Source organism: Hemitrygon akajei, chromosome 7, assembly GCF_048418815.1.
Source record: "Hemitrygon akajei chromosome 7, sHemAka1.3, whole genome shotgun sequence".
Classification (NCBI taxonomy): Eukaryota; Metazoa; Chordata; class Chondrichthyes; order Myliobatiformes; family Dasyatidae; genus Hemitrygon; species Hemitrygon akajei.
In genome coordinates, this window is record NC_133130.1 from 34,560,684 (window position 1) to 34,576,311 (window position 15,628).

The following is a 15,628-nucleotide window of genomic DNA, read 5'->3' on the forward strand; positions in this document are numbered from 1 at the left end:
TCTTTATAGATCTCAATTCCCTGCAGATTCCTCCAAAATGAAGGCTTTTTTTTTACATAAGATTAAATTTCCACAAATTTCTGATGAAGATCAACAGATGCTTGATGCTCCAATTACTGAGCATGAAATTCAGAAAGCTATTTTATCAATTCAATCAGGTAAAACTCCTGGACTTGATGGTTATTCGGTGGGAGTTTACAAAAAAATTGAAAGATTACTTTCTCCGTATCTTTTGGAAATATTTCATGAATCCTTTGAGAAGGGCAACTTAACTTCTTTTTTTATGAAGCATCTATTTCCTTAATCCTTAAAAAAAAAAGATCCTGTTGAATGCTCATCATATAGACCTATTTCGCTATAAAATATGAATGCAAAAATTCTTTCTAAAATAATGGCTAATCGTTTGGAAAATATTTTAACTAAAATCATCTCTATGGATCAATCAGGCTTTATTAAAGGCCATTACTCTTTCTCTAATGTTTGTAGATTGATGAACATTATATATTCACCATTATCTAAACAACCTCAATGTGTTATCTCTCTCGATGCAGAAAAGACATTTGATAGAGTTGAATGGCCATATTTGTTTAAAGTATTAGAAAAATTTGGTTTTGGTAATAATTTTAATAGGTGGATTTAAATGATTTATAAGAACCCTATTCCCATGGTCATAACTAATAATTATAGGTCTTTTTTTTCACTTTCTCGTGGTACTAGACAGGGATGTCCATTAAGCCATTTATTATTTAATCTTGTATTGGAGCCTTTAGCTATAACATTACGTGAAGCTAAAAACATTCATGATATTTCTATAAATGGAACCATACATAAGATTTCTCTTTATGCAGATGATCTTTTGATTTTTATTTTGAATCTTGAGGAATCAATTCCTAATCTTTTGGAAACACTTAAAGATTTTGGTAAATTTTCAGGATATAAACTTAACTTGAATAAAAGTGAATTGTTTCCATTAAATGCTCCTGTTAGTATATATAATGATATTCCTTTTAGAATTGTTAATATGTTTAGATATTTAGGTATTATAATTACTAAAAAAAAAGATCTTTATAAAGCTAATATAGTTCCTTTAATAGACTCCATGAAACAACTATTTTCTAGATGGAATCCACTTACTCTTTCTTTAATAGGTCGTATCCATTCTGTGAAAATGATTTTACCTAGATTTTTATATATTTTCCAAAATATACCTGTATTTTTAACTAAAAAATTTTTCGATCAAATTGACTCTCTTATTTCTTCCTTTATTTGGAAGAATAAGAGACCAAGAATTACCAAGTATCATTTACAAAAATCCAAAAAAGATGGTGGACTTGCACTTCCTAATTTAAGACTGTATTATTGAGCTGTGAATATTAGACAATTATGTTTTTGGTTATACTGGCTTGATAAGAGCCAAAAACCACTATGGGTTGATTTGGAATTAAAAGCTGTTAAACAATTTCATTTAACTTCAATATTAGGAGCTCCATTACCTTTACAACTCTCTAAAATTCCAAATTTAAATCTTTACCTGGTTATTAAACAATCACTACGGATTTGGGTTCAGTTTCGCAATTTTTAAAATTTTAAACAATTTAAGTTGTCTAGTTTTTTTATGTCAAAACTTTTCATTTAAACCTTCAATAACCAACCCCATTTTTCTCCAATGGATAAATAAAGGGATTCATTCTTTTACAGGTTTATTTTGTGATGGTTGATTGATGTCTTTTGAAGAGTTAATTAACAAATATTCTCTCGCTCATACACAATTTTTGCCATATTTTCAGGTTAGACATTTTTTACAACAATATTTACCTAAGTTTCCATATTTACAAGAATCTGATTTGTTGGATACCATTTTGAAGTTGAATCCTTCAGTGAGAGGTTCCATTAGCAGAATCTATAATTTATTTTTGTTACAAAAAGAGAACCTACCACTAAAGATTAAACAAGATTGGGAGAAATAACTTAATAAGACCTTTGTTAATGAAGATTGGGTTCAAATTTTGAAAAACATAAATCCTTCTTCTATATGTGCCAACCACTGTTTAATTCAATTTAAAATGGTTCATCATTATTATTTAACAAAGGAGAGACTATCTAAAATATTTCCTAATATAGACAACTACTGTGATAGATGCAAAACTGAAGTAGCTACTTTGTCACATATGTTCTGGTCATGTTCTTCATTAAAATTGTTTTTGGAAATCTTTATTTTCTACAATTTCTAAAGCTCTGAAAATTAATTTACAACCTAATAGACTGACTGTTCTATTTGGAATAGTTCCACATCATATTCAGGGTATTTCATTTTCAGATCAACATGTAATTGCATTTGTTACATTATTGGCAAGAAGGGCTATTCTATTAAAATGGAAAGATATCTCTTCCCCTACATTAATTGAATGGTGTTCTCAAGTAATGTTATGTCTCAGCTTCAAAAAAATCAGAAGTAGAACTTTTAAACCCCGATTCGATTTTGAGAGAAGATTGTGTTCTTTTACCAAATATTACCATTTAATTTGAATTACTTTATATGGTTTCCTTCCAATTTTATTTTTTTTTAATATGAATTGGCAGTTGATGACTCTTTTTCTTTATATATTTAGATGATGGTTAAACATATTGCTCCGGGGTGGTTGATTCCTCATGGTTTTCTTTTTTCTTTTTTTTTGTAGTTAGTGGGTTGTTTTCCTTGTTAAATGGGGTTCTTTTTTTCCTTCTTTTTCCTATATATAAAATATTTTTTTTTCCATTTTTATATATTATGATCAGCTTTTTTGTTCTTCAGCTCTATTAATTGTATACATATTAATTTGTTGAAGTTTTGTATCATTCTACAGCTGTAGAAGATTATGTACCAATATAAAGATTCTAAAAATGAAAAAGGAAGTGTATGGTCATGCACTTTGCTAGAAGGAATAAAGCCATAAACCATTTTCTAAACAGGGAGAAAATTCAGAAATCAGAGGTGCAAAGGAACTGGAAAGTTCTCATGCAGGATTCCCTGAAGGTCAATCTGTAGGTTGAGAAAGGCAAATGCAATGTTTGCATTCATTTTGAGAGTATTAGAATAAAAATGCAAAGATGTAACGCTGAGATTTTATAAGGCATTGGACAGACCACACTTTGAATATTGTGAGTAGTTTTGGACCCCTTATCTAAGAAAGGAGGTGCTGGAAATGAAGAGGGTCCAAAGGAGGTTCACAAGAATGATTCTGGGAATGTAAGGGTTTAAGTATGAGGAGCATTTGATTGCTTTGGGCCTGTACATGCTGTAGTTTCAAAAACTGAGGGGGTTCTCACTGAAACTTATTGGATCTTGAAAGGCCTAGATAGAGTGGATATGAAGAGTATGTTTCCTATGGTGGGGGAGTCTAGAACCAGTGGGTACAGCCTCAGAATAGGATGACCCTTTAGGATCAGATTCAGAATCAGGTTTAATATCACTGACCTATGCCATGTAAATTGCTGTTTTGTGGCAGTGGTACATTGAAATACATTATAATACAAACTATAAATTACAATAAAGTATATATTAAAAAGAAAATTAAAGTAAATAAGTAGTGCAAAAAGAGAGGGTAAAAAAGACTGAGAAAGTGTTCATGGGTTCATTGTCCATTCAGAAATCCGACATTGGAGGGAAACAAGCTGTTCCAAAATCATTGAGTATGAGTCTTCAGGCTCCTGTACCACTTCCTCAATGGTAACAATAAGAAGAGGGCATGTCCTGGGTGATGGGGTCCTTAGTGATGGAAGCCACTTTTTTGAGGCATCACCTTTGAAGCTGTCCTGGATGTTGGGAGGCTTGTGGCTACGATGGAGCTGACTGAGTTTACAACTTTCTGTAGCCTTTTCCAAGCCTGCGCAGTGGCCCCTCCATACCAGATGGTGTTGCAGCCAGTTAGAATGCCCTCCATGATACATCTGTAGAAATGTGCGAGTGTTTTGGTAACATACTAATTCTCCACAAATTCCTAATCTGTCTCTAACAGGAATTGGAATTGCATTTTTGCCCTTAAAATAGACTTCTGTAGGTTGTACCTAGACTTCTTGTATAGGTCTGGATCGCCGATCTTGATTGCTGCAGATCTAGCCCTCAGCAGACTACAAATTTCCTGGTTCATGCATGGCTTCTGTTTTGGGTAGGTCTGGTCTTATGTTGAAGGCACACACTAATTCACACAGGTCTTGGTGAAGTCAATGACAACTGTGGTATGTTCATTCAGACTCAAAGATGAAGCCCTGAATATTGCCCAGTCCTTTGACTCAAAGCAGTCCTGTAAGCACTCCTTCGTCTCCCTTAACCGCAAAGATGAGACAGAATTTCTTTAACTAGAGGTTGGTGAATCTCTGGAATACATTGCCACAGACTGCTATAGAGGCTAAGTCAATGGGTATACACTCGGCCCTCCTTATCTGTAAATTCCACATACGCAAATTCAAGAAACCACGAATCGCGAAAACCTGGAAGTGCTCTTCCAGCACTTGTTGTTCGAGCATGTACAGACTTTTTTTCTTGTCATTATTCCCTAAACAATGTAGTATAACAACTATTTTACATAGCATTTACATTGTATTAGGTATTATAAGTAATTTAGAGATGATTTAAAGTATAAGGGAGGATGTGCGTGGGTTATCGTGGATCGGGATCGAAACAAATTGTAAGTTCTCTTACTAAGTAAGTCGGAACAGGTACATCCGGTATTATTTAGCGTCAGTTAGTCAAACGTTTGTCTTAGAATATAGTATATATTTTACCTTTCTATGCATATAAAACACTTAAGAACGTATGTTTCGGTGCCGGGCTAAGGAACAGAAGTTCCTGAGTTCAATCTAGTGACAGACCGCTATCGAGTGCGCTCTCCATTTGTGCCGGGTTGATGTGGAGGATCAAACCCCAAAACCTAATAATTAAACCACTGCGATGCTTAGTAATAATTGTAGCTTTCATCGGGGCAGAGCCTTTCTCACTTTATCCTTTAAAATTGTTCCAATCGTTGACCAACTGTAGCCTAACGCTTTTACAATGACCGATGGCATTTCACCTCTTTCTGATCGCTTTATTATTTCCACTTTATTTTCAATCGTGATCGTGATTATTTTCGTGAACAGAAACACTGCGGATTCAGAGTTCTGCCGCCAGGTCCTAATGTCCACTGCATTGAGACAGGTTAAATAAGGTCTGGGGTTCCACTGGGTCCTAAGATCCACTGCATTAAACAGGTTGAACAAGGGACTTGAGTATCCACAAATTTTGGTATCCGTGAGGGGTCCCAGAACCCTCACAGATCCGTGAGGGGTCCCAGTTACCCTCGCAGATAAGGAGGACCAACTGTACTTAAAATGGAGGTTGACAGGTTATTCAGTAGTAAAGGCATCTGGTTACAGGGAGAAGGCAGAAGAATGGGGTTGAGAGGGACAATAAATCAGTCATGCCCGAACTGCAAAGCAGAATTGATGGACCTAATAGCTTAATTCTGCTCTTATGTCTTATGATAATATGGAGTTGGCAAAAACTTTAAACCAAAATATAAACCAAGGATGATGTGCTCTGGATTAAGATGATACTCACATTAATAGAACAGCCAAGTAGTGACCCACTTCTTAATGCCTTTTGTATGATCTTAAAGAGATTGCTTGGTGCTTCATTTAGTTCATACCACTCTGAAATTCCTCCTGTAAAATCTTCAAACCCCTCAGACATAACTCCCCCTTTTAGTGCTTCATAGGACCCATTTAACCTGGAAAATGAAAATTACAATTAATCCTTTGTGATAACATAAGTCGACAAGAAAACTGGTGCAGGAGTAGGCTCCTCAGCCCACAATCCTGTCCCACCGTTTGACATGATCGTGACTAATCTGGTCCATCTCTTCTTCTCTGCCAATTGAATAATTAAGACAGTATTTCACTTGCAAAGCTCAATCCAGCAGGAGAAACAAATTCCTTATTGAGGAAGTGAAAGCTGGTGAGAAATAGTAGAAAAAAAAACATTCAGACTTGGTGCTGGTGGTGGTGGTTAGGGATGGGAGGTGTGGATCAGTCTGCAAACAGGCAATTCTGGAGCCTGAAGACACATGTTCAAAGTTTTAGCCACAGCTTCTACCCTCCACCATTATATTTCTGAACAGACAATGAACCAACCAATGAACATTACCTCACTGAACATTAACGCTACAATGCAAGAAATGTTATGGGAAAGGAAGATGAGCTTAGGGCATGGATCAGCACGTAGAATTATGATATTGTAGTCATTAGTAACCCCCAAGAAGATCACAACATTATCATGATTTGGAAGCTGGTGTGGGACGATGACCAGGAGAGCTATGTTGGCTGGATTGAGGGCTTTATGCTTTGGGTCAAAAGGTAGAGTTCAGGCAAAGAGTGGTCCACTGGTCCTCCAGGCTCAGGGGTTCAGCTCAGAGTTAACAACCCTGACTGGTCAAACAAACCTTATGGAAACAGCAATGACGAATCCTGTTATATCTGTGGGTGATGCTATTCCCAAGTTTCCTCCCAAGATGTGCATGGCTAACAGTAGTGAAAACCAAGGGAAGCTATTGGCACAATGAAAGAAGCACTGAACACCACCAAGTCAAAGATCAAATGGCCAAAGACAGACAGAGATGGAGGAACTTCACTGCTGCCCTAAATGTCAACGGCATAATGGGCAGCAAGTAAGTAAGTCATTAGTAACACTTGATTGCAGGAGGGGCAGGACAGGCAGCTCAATGTTCCAAGGTTCCACTACTTTAGACACAATAGAGTGGGTGGGATTACAAGGGGAGGGTGGCATCATTAGTCAGGGAAAATGTCAACAGCAGGCGTCAGACAGGACAGACTGGAGAGCTCATCTACTGAGGCTACATGGGTGGAAATGTGAATGATTTAGAAGAGCAAATTTATAGAGAGATCACAGACCGTTGTAAGAAACATAAGTTTGTGATAATGAGTGATTTTAACTTTCCATATATTGACTGGGTCTCCAACACTGTAAAAGGGCAGAATGGGAAAGAATTTGTCAAATGTGTTCAGGAAAATTTCTTTAATCTGTACATAGAGGTCCAAGTGTGGATTGGGCAGGTTATTTTTGGCAAAGGTGTACTTAGTAAGTGGAAGGACTTGAAAAGTGAAACTTTGGGAGCACCAATTTTGAATGTTCTGGTCAGAATAAAAGGCAAAGGTAACAGGTTTAGGGAGCCTTGGTTTTCAACTGATATTGAGGCCCTGGTTAAGAAAAAGAAGGAGATGTCTCACAGGTATGGGCAGGAAGGAGCAAATAAGGTACTTAAGGTTTAAGAAATCCAAGACGATACTTAAAGAGGAAATCAGGAGCACTAAAAGAAGACATAAGTTGCTCTAGCAGCTAAGGTGAAGGAGAATCCCAAGGGTTTCAACACAAAGCAAGTACCTGGGTGACTATCAGGAGAGGGAAATAGGCAGCCAGTACGGAAATACCCCTGTGGGTGTTCCCCTCAATAATAAGAATATCATTTTGGACACTGTTCAGCGAGGCAATCTACCAGAGGAAGCCGCAGTGCATGGGTCTCTGGCAGTGAGTCTGGTGTTGTGGCTCTGAAGGTAAGGGTGGTGGGGGGGGGGGGGGTAAGAAAAGGTCTGCAGTAGCTATAGAGGATTCGCAGTTAGAGGAGTAGGCACAGGATTCTGTGGATGTGAAAGAGATGGATGGTATGTTGCTTCCCAGTTATCTGGATCAGTGTTGTCTTGGATTGGGTCCATGGCATTCTAAAGGGGGAGGGTGAGTAGCCAGAAGTCTTAATACATATTGGCACTAATGACATAGGTAGAAAAAGGAATGAGGAACTGAAGAGAGAATATAGGGAGTTGGTAGAAAGCTAATAAGCAGAACTGCTAGGTTTGTAATCTCTGGATTCCTGCCTTTGCCACAAGTCAGTAAGGATCAGAATAGGGAGATTTGGCAGATAAATGTGTGGCTGATGAACTGGTGCAGGGGGCAGGGCTTCAGATTTCTGGATCATTGGGATCTCTTTTGGGGAAGGTGTGACCTGTACAAGAGGTATAGGTCAGAGCTAAACCCAAGGAAGACCATTATCCTTATGGGCAGGCTTGCTACAGCTTTTGGGGAGGGTTTAAACTAATTTGACAAGGGGATGGGAACCAGTGTGATAGGCCTAAGGATGGGGCAGTTGGTATACAACTACCAGGAGTGTGCAGTGAGACTGTCAGGAAGGGCAAGCAGATGATAGGGCAAAATTGTGGTCAGTGGGATGAGTTCAAAAAGCTTGAAAGGTTCATTAAAAGTATGCATGTAAATACAACTCTGATATTTGTCTACTCCAGATAGCCATGAAATACACAAAGACCATAGGTGCTGATGAAAGAAAATACATCAAATCCCCATCCCCTCCAACTAGCACAAAAAAAGAAAAGAAACAGAACTCACAGACCCCAAAAACCACCCCCACACAGCAAAAACAGCAACAGTAATAGTCCCCAACCTCCTCACTCGCAGAAATGTGACAGTAACAATCCCCAACCCCCTCACATGCAGAAAAGACAGTAGCACCAAACCCCCAACTCCACCAGCCCCCCACACAAAAATTAACACATCACCCAACCGCCAATCGTCCACAAGAAAGAATACAACGAAAAACCGAAGGAAACCAATATACAGCACAGTTCAATAGTCGCATGAATTTCAGAATATAAGAAACATTGTAACGTGGCAATAAAATCAAAAAAGCTGATAAATACAGGACTTAAGATGTTATATCTGAGTGTATGCAGTACAGAGAATAAGGTATTAGTAGATGATCTTGTAGCACAGCTAGAAACATAGTAGGTAAAATTTTGTGGGCATCACTGAGTCATGGCTGAAATTTAATCCTGAGAAAAATGACATAGGATCAGAGGATGTAGAATTCTTGGGGTTAGGGTTAAGAAACTGCACAATTAAAAGGCCATGATTGAAGTTATACACAGGCCTCTGAACAGTAGCCAGGATGTGGACTACAAATTACAATGGGAGGTAGAAAATGCATATCAAAAGGGTAATGCTATAATAGTTATGGGGGATTTCAATATGCAGGTAGATTGGGAAAATAAGATTAGTTTTAGATCCCAAGAGAGAATTTTAGAATGAGTATGAGATTGTTTTTTAAAGCAGATGGTGGTTGAGCTCCCTAGGTAAATGACTATTCAGGATTCAGTGCTGTATAATCAACCGGATTAAGTTAGGGACGTGAAGGTAAAGAAACCCTTAGGAGACAGTGATCACAATATGATAGACTTCACCCTGCAATTTGAGAGAGAGAATCTAAAGTCTGATGCTTCTGTATTATGGTGGAGTAAATGGAATTATAGAGAGATCAGCTGGCCAAAATTGATTAGAAGGGGACAATCAACTTTAGCCATAACTGGAGTTTCTAGGAGAAATTTGGAAGGTGCAGGATAGATACATTCCAAAGAAGAAGTAGTATTTTAAAGGCAGCATGATGCAACCGTGGCTGACAAGGGAAAACAAAGCCAACATAAAAGCCAAAGTTTTTTTTTGTAGAGCAAAATTAGTGGGAAGTCAGAGGATTGGGAAGCTTTTAAAAACCAACAGAAGACAACTAAAAAAGACAAAAAGAAGGAAAAGATGGAGTATGAAGGTATGCCAACCAATAATATCAAAGAAGATACCAAAAGTGTTTTTTCAGATATATAAAGAGTAAAAGGGAGGCGAGTATAGATATTAGACCACTGGAAAATGATGTTGGAGGGGTAGTAATGGGGGATTAAGGAAATAGCAGATGAATAAATAGGTATTTTGTCATGGGTTCAATGTCCATTTAGAAATCAGATGGCAGAGGGGAAGAAGCTATTCTTGAATCAATCTGTGTGAGCCTTCAGGCTTCTCTACCTCCTTCCTGATGGTAACAATGAGAAGAGACCTAATTTGGAATATTGTGTGAAGTATTGTTCATCTACAGGAAAGATGTCAATAAAATTAAAAGCGTGCAGAGAAAATTTACAAAGACATGAGAATCTGAGTTATAGGGAAAGATTGAATAGGCTAGGACTTAATCCATTGGAGAATGAGGTGAGATTTGATAGAGCTGTACAAAATTATGAATAGTATAGATTGGGTAAATGCAAGCACTGAGGTTGGGTGAGATTTACCTGGAGTTCATGGGTTAAGGGTGAAAGATGAAATATTTAAGGCAGATTAATAGTCTGACATGGACTAGAAGGGCTGATGTGCCTGTTTCTACCTGTAGTATTCTATGACTCTATAATCAGTAGAGCTGTTGCCTCTCAGCTCCAGAGCCCCAGGTTCAATCCCAGTATCTGGCACTGCTTCTGTAGAGTTTTCATTATCTCCCTGTGATCACCTGGTTTTCCACCAAGTCCTCTGGATTCCTCCCAAATCCCAAAGACATGTGAGCTGATGGTTTAAATGGCTCTAATGAATTGCTGATTGCCAAAAAATTGGGTTGGGAGCAAAGAGTTTGGAAGGGTGTGGTGTGAAGGGGCAGTGATGAAGAGAAGTGGTAATAGGAAGGTGAGCAGATGGATGGAAAAGTAAAAGTTAGTGGAGAATAAGATTGCTCTATTAAAGTGGCACAGGATACATGGCCTCCTTCTATGTCATGTTGAAATAAGAATCACCCTTGTGAATCTCCTCTGGATTCTCCAATGACAACACATCTTTTCTGAGATATGGGGCTCAAAACTATTGGCAATACTCCAAGTGCGGCCTGACTGTGTCTTATAAAGCCTCAGCATTTTTTCCTTGCTTTTATATTCTATTCCCCTTGAAATAAATGCCAACATTGCATTTTCCTTCTTTGCCACAGACTCAACCTGTAAATTAATCTTCTGGGAATCTTGAACAAGAACTAAGTCCCTCTTTACCTCTGATGCTTGAATTTTCTCTCTATTTAGATAATAGTCTGCATTATTTTTCCTTTTACCAAAATGCATTATCATACACTGTATTCCACCTACCACTTTTTTGCCCATTCTTTCAATTTGCCCAAGTCCTGCTGCAAATATTCAATAAAATTTGATGGGCAATGTAATTGGTATCCTGAGTAATGAAAAGGTTTTGGGGAGCTATTAAAAATCATTTAATACAGAATATTCAATTTGTCTTCTCCTTTTTTACCCGTAGTACAGTTAAGGGTTTTGCAATAGCGACCTGCAGGATATCTTGGAAGTGGAATTTGGTATTGCTGTTCAATGTGAAAGAGATTGCCACTGGATATCAAAGTAAGATAGCCAGATTCTTTCTGACTGGATACTGTCAATGCCAAGCACTTTGGCACGCTTGAGTATTATTTGTCATCCATCAAACAAGGCCTGGCTCTTATCCAGGTCATTGTTCATACAACCGTAACTTCTTTGGTTCACCAAAAAGCCGTGCATGGAACTGAACACTACATGATGATAATACCTCAGTGTATTTTGAACAACTTTTGCGATACAGGACAGTAATTTGCTCTCCTATATAAAATAATGCTATTAACTGTGCTAGCAACAAGAGTAGGCATTCTTGGATTTGATTTAGTAGAATAGACAAAGCTATTGATAAATAGCTATGGAGATCACTCTTTTCATGATTCCCTTGTCCATCTGTCCCTGCCCACTGATCTCCCTCTTGGCACTTATCACTACAAGCGGAACAAGTCTCACACCTGCCCATTCTTTTGTCCTTCAACACCATTTAGGGCCCCAAAGAGTGCTTCAAGGTAAGGCAACGGTTCACATGCTTGTCTGTCAGGGTCACCTACATATCTGTGCTTAGTGCGGCCTCCTCTACATCAGTGAGACCCAACATAGATTGAGGAATCCCTTTGTTGAGCCCCTTTCCCCACAATAAGGAGGAATCCCCAGTGGCCAACCATTTCCCATTCCCATTTTTACATGTCAGTCCATGGTCTCCTCTACACCCATGATGAGACCATTCTCAGGTTGGAGGAGCAACACCTCACATTCCTTTTGGGTATCCTCTATCCAGACATTGATCGCTCTAACTTCTGGTAATTTTTCAACCTTCCCCCTTCTCTTCTTTTCCATTTCCCTTCCTTTCTCCTCTTCCATTTCCCTTCCTTTCTCCTCATGTACCGATCATTCCCCCTCTGGAGCCCCTGCTCCTTTCTTTTCTCCCATGGTCGACTCTCCTCTCCTATCAGATTCTTTCTTCTTCAGCAATCATCTCCATGCTTTTCCCCTCATCCACCCTCTCCACTCACCTACCTTCCCTCTCACCTTCCAGTTTGTACTCCCCCCTTGCCCCAACTTCTTGTTCTTGTTTCTGACCCCTTCCAGTCCTGAGGAAGAGTGTTGGCCCGAAACGTCAAGTCTTTATTCTGCTTCAAAGTTGCTCCTTGATCTGCTGAGTTCTTCCAGCATTTTGTGTGTGTTACGCTAGATTTCCAACATCTGCAGAATTTATTGTGCTTATGATTTATTCAGTGATTTTTGTGACTGAATTTTGCATTTTGCAAGTGTTACAATTCAGGAAATGCAGGAGGCAATTTGTGCACTTAGAGCTTCCACACATACTTAGATAGTCTGTTTTAGTTATAGGCTAAATATTTGACAAGGCAATGTTGATCTTAGAAATAGTTCTCTATGTTACCAGCCACTTATGAGAGCAATTATAGCTTTGTGTTAACATTTCTTTAAATACTACCTCTGATAATGCAGCACCACCCCAGTTCCACCTGGCATGTCAAATCAGTCTTGAGATCAGCTCACTGAGAATTTAATCCATAACTCCCCAATTCAGCCAGTAGAATCCCTGAACAACTGAGCTATACAAATATTAAAAATGAATCAAATAAAGCAAAAAAGTTATGGGTGAAAATGCAACTTTCTCTTAGAACCGTAGAACACTACAGCACAGTACAGGCCCTTCAGCCCTCTATGTTGTGCCGACCCATATAATGCTTAAAAAAAAGTACTAAACCCACACTACCCCATAACCCTCTATTTTACTTTCATTCATGTGCCTGTCCAAGAGGTTCTTAAATACCCTTAATGTTTTAGCCTCCACCACCATCCCTGGTAAGTCATTCCAGGCACTCACAACCCTCTGTGTAAAAACTTACCCCTGATGTCTCCCCTAAACTTCCCTCCCTTAATTTTGTACGTATGCCCTCTGGTGTTTGCTATTGGTGTCCTGGGAAACAAGTAATGACTATCCACCCTATCTATGCCTCTCATAATCTTATAGACCTCTATCAAGTCCCCTCTCATTCTTCTACGCTCCAAAGAGAAAAGTCCCAACTCTGCTAACCTTGCTTCATATGACTTGTTCTCCAAACCAGGCAACATCCTAGTAAATCTCCTCTGCACCCTCTCTATAGCCTCCACATCCTTCCTATAATGAGGTGACCAGAATTGAACACAATACTCTAAGTGCAGTCTCACCAGAGATTTGTAGAGTTGCAACATGACCTCTCTACTCTTGAACTCAATCCCCCTGTTAATGAAGCCTAGCATCCCATAGGCCTTCTGAACTAACCTATCAACCTGCGCAGCAACCTTGAGGGATCTTGCTGCTCTTTTTACAGTACTTACTTTGAATAGGCTTTCTCCAGAAGAGCACTCCAGAATTCGTTCGTTGTAGCTGACTTCACAAATATCAGCTTATTTTTCTTCGTGGGAAGCCTGTCATCAATCACCACATCCACCCATTCTCCGTACTGCCAGAACTACACCGGAACATCAGAGATTACTAATGGCTTGCCACAATTTCAACAATGACAAAAAGCCTCAAATATAAAATAAATACAGATTTTAAAAAATCAGGCCACTGATTATAACTTACTTTAGCAACACTCTACTTGCTATGCACACCTTGGAGAAAGATTTGTTGGAAGAATTTTCAGTGTGTAAAACTATCACGGGATGAACAGAATAGACACAAGCTGTTATGTTTAGTAACTCTAAAACAAAACAAATTGAAAGGAAATACAGAGTTGGGAAAGCCTGTCATAGCTTCATCTTAACTCTAATTGAGGCAAGCACACTTAAGCCATTGTTGGGAGTAGGCCAGCGGTGGGAGTAGGAGTGTCAGGCTTTGGCTCAAAAGAGGCTTCATCTTGAAAGAGGCATTGGCTCTGGGTAAGCTTTTGTTAAGATTCCTAGTGTAATAAATGGCTGTTGTGTGTTCTTCATGCTCAATGTTGGATTCCTGTGAGACCCAGAGTCTCCCAGGGAACTACATCTGCATGAAGTTAATCTGGTGCAGCTAATTCAAAACCATGTTAGAGATCTGACCTCCCAGAAAATGCCACAGAGACTTGGATATGGGCACTGAGCATAGGTCCATGGTGCAGAAGGGAAAGAGGGAGAAGAGGGGAACGGTAGTGATAGGGGACTCAATAGTCAGGGGAACAGACAGGAGATTCTGTGGATGTGAACAGGACATGTGGACAGTACATTGCCTCTCAGGTGTCAGGGTCAGAGAGTGTCTCAGATCACGTCCACAGTATTTTGGAGCGAGGAGGGAAGCAGCCAGATGTCTTGGTATATATTGGTACCAATGACATAGGAAGGAAAAGCAAAGAGGTATGAAAAGAGAATTTAGAGAGATGGTAGAAAGCTGAGAAGCAGGAACTCCAGGGTAGTAATTTCTGGATTGTTGCCTGTGCCACACACTAGTGTGGGTAGAAATAGGATGGTTTCACAGATTAACGCATGGCTGAGAAGCTGGTGCAGGGGGCAGGGTTTCATTTTCTTGGATCTTTAGGATCACTTCTGGGTGATGTATGACCTGTTCAAAAGTGATGGGTTGCTCTTGAACCCAAGGGGGATCAATAGGATCAATAGTTGATCCAGTGGGATCAACTACCCAATGGTAGTTTTTTAAGAGTTGTTGAGGAGGATTTAAGCTAATTTGGTGGGGTGGGGTGGGGTGGGGTGGTGGGAACCAGAGTGAAGGGACTCAGGAGAGGATGGTTAGTAAAAAAAACAAACAAAGATAGCATGCAGTCAGACTGTCAGGAAGGCCAGGTGGATGATACCAGCAGGGTGAGTATCAGTGCATTAGGGATGCAGAATCAAAAAAGAGTAACAAATGCAGCACTCAAAGTGTCATATCTCCATGCATGTTGGATAAACTTGTTGCACTATTACAGATTGTCAGGTGTGATGTTGTAGCCATCACTGAGTTGTGATTGAAGGATGGTTATAGTTGGGAGCTGAATGTCCAAGGTAACATATTGTATTGGAGGGATAGGAAGGTAGGCAGAGTGGGAGGCATGGCTTTACTGGTAAAGAATGGCATCAAATCAATAGAAAGATATGATGTAGCATTGGAAGATGTTGAATCCTTGTGAGCTAAGTTAAGAAACTGCAAGGGTAAAAGGACCCTGCTGGCAGTTATATACAGGCCTCTCAACAGCAGCTGAGATGTAGACCACAGATTACAATGGGATATAAAAAAGGTGTATGAAAAGGGCAATGTTATGAGAGTCATGGGAGATATCTACATGCAGGTCAATTGGGAAAGTCAAGTTGGTAATTGATCTCAAGAGAATGTGTTTGTTGAATGCCTACAAGAAGGCTTTTTAGATCAGTTTGTCATTGAGCCGACTAGGGATCAGCTATACTGGATTGGATGTTATCTAATGAACTGGAGGTGAAT

General features: G+C 39.2%; 1 protein-coding gene across 1 annotated transcript in view; it reads right to left on the reverse strand.

Annotated features, from left to right (window-relative positions):
• Positions 1-15,628, reverse strand: part of LOC140730120 (calpain-2 catalytic subunit-like) — a 117,964-nt gene that overhangs the window by 65,680 nt on the left and 36,656 nt on the right. Inside the window, exons 2-3 of the mRNA XM_073050256.1 lie at positions 13,558-13,691; positions 5,664-5,744 (exon numbers count right to left, since the gene is read on the reverse strand). Of these exons, the coding sequence (XP_072906357.1) occupies positions 5,664-5,744; positions 13,558-13,691 (215 nt within the window). The remainder of the gene's footprint in view (positions 1-5,663; positions 5,745-13,557; positions 13,692-15,628) is intronic.